At 46.1% G+C, this 9,878-nt stretch overlaps 1 protein-coding gene across 1 annotated transcript; it reads right to left on the bottom strand.

Moving 5' to 3' along the window:
• Positions 1–1,878: 1,878 nt before the first annotated feature.
• RNF152 (ring finger protein 152) lies at positions 1,879–2,806 on the bottom strand. The gene has a single exon (XM_009883944.1). It carries the CDS (start codon positions 2,791–2,793, stop codon positions 2,182–2,184), a length of 612 nt encoding a protein of 203 aa, XP_009882246.1. The 5' UTR covers positions 2,794–2,806; the 3' UTR covers positions 1,879–2,181.
• Positions 2,807–9,878: the final 7,072 nt, after the last annotated feature.

Here is a 9,878-nt window from a genome sequence, read left to right as displayed (position 1 = left end):
GGAATACCTGCTGTTCCCTACTGCAACCAAATTAAACATGCTGCGGAGAGGTGTCCATGTAATTACAATACTTTCAACTCAGGTTTCAAGGCATCCTGCACATGGGCCTTGCATGAAAAAGGCATTGAATGTGTTATCTGAGGATTTTTTTTTTTAATTTTTTTTTTTTGCTGTGCTATGCATACATATGATAGTAGATAAAAATCAGCACAATGGTTCCTCTCCATACACGACCCAACACACACCATAACAATTAAGCACCTTAAATGCTATTCTTCAGTTAACAGGAATCAAGGAAGAAGATGGTGGTTTGGGAACAGGGAGGGGAAGAAATCCAGCATGAAGTTAGAGGTATGTTCCCAACAGAAGTCCTAGTGGAGAATGTTTATTCTGAACAAGCAACTGGATTTTGTGACATAACCAGCAAACCACCGATGTCTACAGGCCCAACTTGGGCACTGCATAGTCAAAATTATGTTCACTGGTGTTGTAACATGGCATTGAGCAATCTCCAATTAACTATTAGAAAGAGCAGTAGGTAGACGACAAGAGGTCACGCTTCAGGGAGGTTATGCTTTGTACTTCCCAAAAGAACCAGTGCAAATCAATAGCTTTTTCTGTCTTATTAAAGATCTGTCGCGTGCCCCTTCATCCGAACCCTAAACCTCACACAAATTTCAGCTTTCAGACTCGACAAATACCCAAATTCACACCAAGCTCTATTTTACTTACAAGCAGTACTACTAACACTAGTGGGACTGCTTAGAGCAAGGCACTACTGCAGTGAAGGTTGAAGAATTTGGCTCTTTCCAAGAAGTGAACTAAGAATATGACCGGGATTTCATGACACTCACAGGTGGAAGGAGACACTTCTTGTGGGTTTCTTTTCAAATCTGTCCGTACAAACACCAATGTTTATAAGACTGAAATGGGGGAAAAGGCTCCGTTATGCTCACCCAGACATTTTGACACCAGGATAGCCACAGTGGTTTGGGAGGGGTAGCCCACCCAGTAGAGGGTTAGGTTGGCCTGGGTCCTCCTCCCAGCTATGTCACTGCCTCTCACTAGATGACTGCACTTAAGGGTCCCTCGTCTCAGTTGGGATGGTGAGGCTTCCTTAGAGCAACTTCTGTGTTACACCATCCATGGGTGCACAGTTGTGTCTCCTAGGAAAGAGTGGGACCAAATAGGTCTAAATTCTTTTAAAAACAATTAAGAAAACCCAACCTCTAGAAAAAGAACAACAATTTTCTATCATGTCCTTGCAGGAAGGAGTCCTAGGACTTCTCGTGACCCACTTCTTCACTAATGGCTATGAAGGCCAGGTCATCAGGAAGCCCTGCTGCCAGATCAGATGTAAAACAGCGCGTCCAGCATTTACTGTCCAAAGCCATCTTTTGCTTGAAGCCAGTTAGGCAGAAGTGTTTTGGCTGCATTTTTAGGTATTCCTCCCAGCCCACCCAGCTTCCCTGCTCAGAAGCTCCTTCAGATAAAAGATGCTGGAAGTGCCACTTCCCCGCAGCTGAAAAAAATGGGGAGAAACAGAGAGGCAAAGAACACACACCACAGAACAAAATGATTGCTTGTAAAACACTTCCTTTTAAAAACTACTGTACAACTTCCTAACTTGGTTTAAGTACTGTGCAGTTTAAAACATATAAAATGCCTTACCAGCTAAATGATTTCTCGGTTTTACAAGTCTGTTTCCCTCCCCCCATTAAAAAATAATGCATGTGTGGACTGCTATTGAACACCTTGTACAGAGTCGCACGCCAATTCTCCTTTAATTCTACATGGAGCAGTTTTGATTTTAATCTAATGTGTTTAGAGAAGAGCTCATACCATATACTTTACAGTATAACCAGCTACATAGATGTCTTTAATCTCATAACACGATAAAAAAAATCACTGTAAGTTGCAGTCCCTTTGATAAATGATTATGGTGACACATGCAGTCCTCCTCAGTGCCGCTGCCGCCAGACAGGGGACGTGATTTTCTCTGCACGCTGCTGAGAGGCCTGACGTCGCCACACCGGGGGCCGTGGCCGGGCTGGTGCACCGCTGCCCCGGCGCACAGCATTCTGCAGTCATTGGGCAAAGCTGCGGTGAATTGTCTCCCTCCATCCCACCACCACCACCGACCCAACCCAACCCCCGGGGGAGCGCGCCCCTCTCCCCGCCTCAACCACAGGAGATCACCGTGAAGCGCTTGGAAATGCACGACATGTTGTGGAGGACGATGCCCAGGAGAAAGACCAGGACGCAGGCCACCAGGATCACAGTGCAAACCCCCGACCAGGTGGAGCTTTTCACAACGCCTCTCCGGTCTGGCTCCTCCACTCCCCCCTCGGCGGGGAGGCCACCCTGCAGCGGCTGCTGCTCTGCCGGGATGGTCACCACCGCCAGGGACTTCTGCTGGCTGCCAGGCAAGAGACGGCAGCCGATGTCTCCCGGCAGTAGCGCCCTCTCCTTGGAGAGGGGCAAGGGCAGCATGTAGCACCCATTGCTGGGGAGTTTGATGAAGACCGGGGTGTGCTCTGAGGTGTGGGGGATCGCAATGACGGCAATCACCTCGGGGTCATCGGGCAGCTGCGACACAGAGTACCCCGGCGGCAGCTTGGTGATCCCGCGGCACCAGGGGCACCGCAGGTCCTTCTGGCTGGTCCTCATCTGCTGCAGGCACACCGAGCAGCAAGTGTGCTTGCAGTCCAGGAGTTTGGGCCGCCGGCGGGGGCTGTAGTAGTTGAAGCAAATGTGGCACTCCAGCAGAGAGTCCTGGGACAGGGTCTCCATGGCGGCTGGCGCAGGGAGGCACAGTGACCCTCACAAGGAGCCTCACCCCGGCACCCCACAGCTGAGGGGCAGCACCCGCCTTCCCGCCGCTTCTCCTCAGGGCAGGGCCTGCCTTCCCACCGCTTCTCCTCAGGGCAGGACCAGTCTTCCCAACGCTTCTCCTCAGGGCAGGGCCGGGCGGCAGCAGGGGAGCATGCAGGAAAACCTCCGGCCTGAACCTTTCAGTACCTGAGACAAACAGAAAATGTGAAGGAACAGGTTACTTACAGGAACCAGTGGGAACAAAAGAGCCCAGCTAAGGGAGCATGAAAATGAGCAGTGACCTTGTAATCTGGTGGGAGAAACAAATTTGCCACCCTGAACAAGAAAGCATCCTCCCCACTGGCTTCACCAAACCACCCAGGGGCAAACCTTCAGGTCAGCCATCACTAGGTGGCTTTTTTTTTTTTTTAAACCCTACCAACCCACCAGTTTACCACTCTCACTTATATTTATACCCGTAACAGGGGAGGGTGTAGTTCACTAAGCAGTTCCTTCAGCATCTACCTCCTGTCATATTCTCAGGACTTTTCAGCCCTTCCTGCACCTTAACAATTGTTCTAATTTAATCCTTTAAACCCCTGAGGATTTTTAGCTATTTGGCTCAACTGCTAATTCTGTGTGAAGGGCGGGGGAAAGAAAAAATATGTTTAAACGGCTGCATTTCCACAGGGTCCTGAACTTATGCCTGTGCATGAATGAGCAACCAAGTAACTAGACTGAAACACCCACATTTGTGCACAACAAAAAGGAATGGCATGGTTTTCAGTCCAATTAACTGTTTTCCTGGTGACACGAGCAGCTTGTTGAACATGGCCCTCTGAAACATACACCTTCCCACTCATGAGAACTTCACCCGAGACAAAAGGCTTTGCCTAGACCCAGGACCTTCGAACAAAACAGAGAACAATCTGTTAATGCACTGAATTACAGGCAAATTGTTACTAACCTTCTTCTAAACTATTCACTATAAAGGGATTTTTCTGCATTTCCCCACTTCTTTCTTATAGCTATGCAAAAAAAAAAAAGCAGCTGTGTTGTTTACTTCCACAGTGAGTTGTTTAGCTTGCTTTGATTTTGGTCACTCCAACGCATAATAAATATGGAGGGGTGACATTTTTACAGCTCTTTGCATTGCCTTCCTTGCTGTATTTAAGAAGAAGTTTGAATTTGCATCCAGAGAATACAACAAAGGAAGCTCAAAATATTTGCATGGTGACCTTTGATATTCTTTTATTGCAATATTATCCCCGAAAGACAACTAACACCAGAGGTCCACAGCTGTCAGGAGGACTTTTTCCTTTCCAGACAATTATTTCTTGCTCTTCCCTCCCAATCATAGCAACAAGGTTGCAACATGCTAATCGATGGGTGATGTCAGTAAACCAGAAATAACATTGTTCCAGAAGAGAAGGCAGGCATGGATGTGGGGTTTGCAATGCTGGACAGACCTCTGGACCACACTGTCCCATATCCTGCTCCTGGCAGTTACCGGTATTTGAATAGGGGAAACAAAATACACGTCATCTCTTCAGATGCTAATGACTGAGATATCACTGACATTGGCAGAACTGGCCTTGCTGCTGATTTTGTAACAGCAGAAGATTTTGGCTCACAAGGCACTTCAACAAACACACAGTGACAATCCTGACTGAGCAGGGAGCAGGGGCAGTTATGAAGGCAGGAGCCTGTGAAACATGGGCAACAGCTGCAGGGGGAAACGGCACGTGCCAGCCACCCCAACAGCACTTTTGGGATGCTTTGCCCGAACGTGGCATAGAGGCCACTGCTGGGAGAGACCCCTGCCAGCGTGAAGCCAGCACGGGTCTGTGTGGTGCCTGCTGTACCATCATTACACATGACATTAACAAATATTCAATGTGCAGAGGGAGCCTGACACTGCCACACAGGGGGCTTTGCATTCACCACCCACATGCAGGCCACGCTGACAGAAAGTGGAAGAAATCGAGCAGAGGTTTTATTTTCTTTATCCTCTCCTTCCCATTACCATCTCCACATCCCTACAGTACAGGCAGGCACAAAGGAAGACCGTCAGAAATGGTCATTAAGAGACTGGCATGCAGCTGAGAGAGAAAAATGGGGCAATTCCCAGCTGAAAAACATTAAGAGACAAAGGCCACATTAGAAATTAGTTATAGGAACTCAGGAAGGGATCACTGAAGCCACCAGATCCAGTTTTCAGCAACAAGCAACACAGCAGTTCTATATTTTGCACGGAAATATCCATACAAAATCTTCACAGTTACACACTGTCCATGCCAAACGAGCTCAGACACCACAAGACGCAACTCTGATCTGGTGTATCTGCAAATCTATCAAAAAAAACCCCAAAAAACAACCCAGGTATAACAATACTACAGTATTATTACAAGAAAAGGCCCCAATGCCTGGAAATTCAGAAGGTAAGGCTTATGTTTAAAAACAGAGTGGAAGTACTCCTGCAGATGTAAATCCGTATCTCTGCATAGAAACTCTGCCCTCCACATTTTGGATGTCAACGAACTGACTGGTGAAGTTCTCTGACCTCATTTAGCTGTCACCCACAAACATCTTTCTCCACTTACAGTGCTAAAGGTAAACCAGTTTCTATTGATGTGAATGTGATTGGGATCAGGATAATTTTTCTGACCTCATATCCTTGTCCTGGAGCCATATACTCATGAGCTATCAAGCCCCTCATCTCTGTCCCAGTGACATCCTTACAGTGTAAGATCAGTGCTAGGAGAGAATGAGACGAGGTATTCAGAACTGAAGAATAAAACAAAAGTCACCTCCAGACAAACATCATGCTAAGGAAAAAGAAGAAAATTCATTCCAACAAGAAGATCTCAGCTGGTCTGAACGCTAAGTAATGCTGTGAAGCATTTCTCCACGAGGTTAAAGTTTTAAATCATTAGTGCAATCTAAAGGAAGAAAAAGGAAAAGAGTGGAGCCAAATCAAAAGGTTAAGATAGGGCTTGCCACCTACATAACATACATTGTTCAGGTATGTGTGGATATATTTGCAGAAGCTGTAAATACAGTGACATCCCTATTCTGACCTGGTGCTGAATCAACAGTCACTTCCAACTGTGTGTCTTGAAGTTACTTTTTTCCTTTTCCTTTTTTTCCCCCCCCGAAAGAACAACTATAAATATTACTTCAAGTAACAAGGTTGCATTGTGCATATACCTATACTGAATTATGACATTTCTTACTTTCCCAAAATGTTTCAAATAATGATCGGAGGTGTATTTTGACAGATCAGTGGCAACATCCCGTAAGCAGAGAGCTTAGTATGATTCCTTCAGAATATGTCTAAAGACAAGTTAAAGAGTAGCCACACCTCTAACCCCTTGGCCTTTGCTGACACTGCCTTGTTCAAAGGTTGGTTAACTAGCTCCACGGCTGCAACGCAACTTTATTCCCAACCATAATGAAAGCCTCACAACCCTCCTGCACTCTGCCACAGCTCCGTTTGGGGATAAAAGAAAGTCAAGCTATCGCCCACAGTCAGAATCAAACTGCATAATATCTATTTGATTCATTTCACAGTACATAGCTAGGAAGGAAAAAGCCACGGGAGCTCCCTCAGTACTCTTCTACCACTTCACTTTAAAAACGATGCCAAGATTTAATACTGCAGCAGACCTCCTCTTGGACAGGGGTCTGAACTCTCTAGTTTGTGTTCAGCTTACCCCCATATGAGTTGGAGGTACTGAACTATCACAGGTGAACACCTCGCTCAAAGCTTACACAGACTGAACTCTTCTCAGTGCTTTGAGCACGAAGACTGAAAAGCAGACAGGCTGCACGTGAGGGCACGGCTGACATCAGCATCAGCCAAAAGCATTGTTCTGTCATTATTTGCTCTCGTCACCCAGTGACGCCCAAGGCGGGCAAGGAGACTGTTGACAGGAAAACACAGGGGAAAAAAGTCAGAAGAGACTGTCAGGGATATCTGTATGTTTCTGCAAGAGGGACAGCGTATATGTATACATGGATGTGGGCATGCATGTGGAAGGGAGGGCTGGGGACTATAACACTGAAACCATACACACAGAGACAACTGCAACTGCCAGTAGTGACTCTGCCTGGCACAAACCTGACAGCAACCAGGAGCTCTTCAGGGCTGAGTTCTAACTAGCAACACAAATGAAAACTAACTGGGTATGAAAAACCACAAGCTCCAAAACTCAAGTGTCAGAAAGGTGCAGCAGGAGAAAAGGAAACGAGAAGAGACAGGCCTTGCAAAGAAGCATCAGGAGACCTCTCTGCCTCCCCTGCACCCTATTCCCCTTGCTGTGGGTCTGCCCAACATCCACAGGGCTGCTGCTGGTCAGCGAGATGAGAGATATGCAAGCGGTTACAGAGACCCAGGGAGGAACCTGCAAGACTGATGACCCCTGCGGCAGAAGATCAAGGTACAGCCGGGTGGCTGAGAGCATGGCACAAAGGTCCTCCTTGCAGATTTGGGCTGCCCTCTGCATAAGTCAAGACGTTTCAAGATTTGAGAAACAATTGCATGACTCAAGAGCAATAAAGGTCTGGAGAATAAAACAAGTATTTCAGCTGTTTGTCAGTCACACTATCTATTCTGCTGGTACCTTGTTGGAGGCCACAGCACAGCCCCAAGCTCTCTTTTTTTGGGTGAGCGGGAAGCCAGGAATGCTAAGGCATCAGCTTCCTACTCCCCAAGAAAGAGAAGGGGCATTTGTTGCTCTCTTGCAATCCGTAGCTTGCCAGCACAAAGCAGGGAGGTGCTGCAGGAGGTGAACAGATGAAGGGTGCTGCAGCTAGTACAGCACAGCTACAAACAGCAAAAGGAAGAAGAAAGCACAGGTTTGCTGCAGAGAAAGTTCTGCACAAACCCTAACTATAAAGTGGTCCCTAACTGGACAGGTCAGGAGAGACAGCTGTTTTTGGAACCCAGTGCAAAGACATCCATGACAGGAGCGCAAGTCAGAGAACGGAGTAATGGCAAATCCTTGTCTACTGATATAATATTTTTATTGTATAAGGACAGCCCCAGCGATACCACGCCATGGAAACCACAGCGTTGAAGAGATGCTGCTCCACTGGAGAGCTCAGAACTATCTTCACACATACTTCCTAACTTATTAGGGCCCAAAATTATATTAACTTGAAAGCCCCAAAAATATACTTTAACGATGCCTGTGGAATCTAATACAATTCACAGAAGATTAAACACCATATCACATTTTTAAAGACTGGCTTCAGGGCACACTGATGTAGTTAGCTGATCACTGAAAGAAAGCCTCAAAAACTTTGCACCGACTTATGCATGTATTTAGGCATGCTCTACTTGCTGTACGGCAAGGTTAATAACAGACTTTGAGCAAGGCAGTGCATTGACGATACTTCACCTTTCTCGAGGAAGGTTCATTACATAAACTCCCCAAACACATTAAGAATTCTTTGACAGTATTACTTGAGTATGTATGATTTATGACGAAGAAAGATCCATTCATTTCAGGTGCCCTTAGGGTGGAAAGGAGATGGGGGTGAGATGGGGGGTACTGTTCTCAATAGGGGAACTAATTGCAAGAATCATCTGCCCACAGATATGGAAGGAAACACGTGCTGGAGTTGCTTTAAACTGCTAGTGAGGATGAAGGAACATATTTAATATTTGGAGGGATTTCTGCTACAAAATTCAGCACCTGTGTATATTTTCAACAAATTCATGCTTAGACAAAACGCACTGGGGCTGTTTCAAATGCCCAGGACGTACTACCTGATTTCCCCTGAATATCCTTCACTAAATGATCCTATTTATTTTTAGGCTGTTCTGTAGCACTAATTACCATAGTAACTGAGAACAGCACAACGATTAATTAATTTATTCATCACAACACCCTTGTTAAGAGAGAAGTATTATCATCATTATATCCTTTCATCATCTAAGAAAAGAAGTGCTGAGACAAAGCAGTTGGTCCAAGGTCATGCAAGCACCACCCAGATTGCCTCAAAGCTCCTGGACAACTTCATCAGAGCTCCGTGTTTCACCTCATGAGCTACTGGGCAGAGGTCACAGATTCTGAACAGATATTTTTTTTGCAACAGAGAATCAACAAAGCTCAAAAACCCACCCATTTCTCCCCATCTCTTCCAGCTGGCTGCATGTCAGTGGTACGCCTGGATTTTTTTGTGGCTTTCATTGAACGTATCAGCTTTTCCACAGACCGTGAAAATCATGAGAACCTGTGATCCAGACGTTAAAGTATTTCCACAGACACAGTTCATCCACCATGCATCTTACAGCTGAGAGACTATACACATTTTGAGGCACATAAAACAATAAGACAACAAAGTTCATCCATTCTTCTCTCCACAATTATCTACCTTCCAGGCACCTTCCTCTAAGCCAGGCAGCCTACACCTACCATCCTTTGCATTTAGTTATTCACAATTGCAGAGAAATATTGCAGAGCGAAAGTGTTTCAGTTTGGCCAAATCCTTAGCCAGCGCAAGCTGGCACTGTTCCTTTAGCTTTAGTCCAGCCCTTGCCAAGATAAGAATCAAATGTACACACTCCCGGATGCATAAAGCCGCAAAAAATAAAGCTGAGTGAAACTGTGATATATGAGCCTACAAGTTCCTATGAAACAGGGGATTCACGCTGATGGAGAATCTGCTCTGGATGATCTCAATGGCACAGATCAAACAGGACAGCAGTTGTCCTGCCTCTTTGGCAGCTGAGCGATAGGAGGTAGATGACAAAAAAGGAGCCTAGTTGCAAGGTACCGTCCCACAGCATTTACCTTAGAAATTGCCACCAGCCAGCCCTAGCAACAGGAGACAGAGGCAGAAAGGTCACCCACGGGAATGTAACTAGATGAAGAAGTTCACGGTTTTGGAGCAAAAACAGATCAGGTGAAAACACCAACCTCTGGTGTTTACAGAAAACAGAGAGAGACTCACATGCTGCGTTGTTCCATCTCACGTCCACAGCTGTGCTGCTCCCTCCTTTTATCTGCAAACTTTGACACGTCCACGTTCCCTGGCTCCAAAGACCTTATTTT

Source organism: Charadrius vociferus, unplaced genomic scaffold (genome assembly GCF_000708025.1).
Source record: "Charadrius vociferus isolate BGI_N301 unplaced genomic scaffold, ASM70802v2 scaffold234, whole genome shotgun sequence".
Lineage (NCBI taxonomy): Eukaryota > Metazoa > Chordata > Aves > Charadriiformes > Charadriidae > Charadrius > Charadrius vociferus.
The sequence above is the reverse complement of the archived record's forward strand: the minus strand, read 5'-3'. Positions and strand labels throughout refer to the sequence as shown.

What these genes read in the sequence shown, in the direction of transcription:
- RNF152 (XM_009883944.1), bottom strand. Translation starts at nt 2,793, where the DNA reads ATGGAGACCCTGTCCCAGGACTCTCTGCTGGAGTGCCACATTTGCTTC.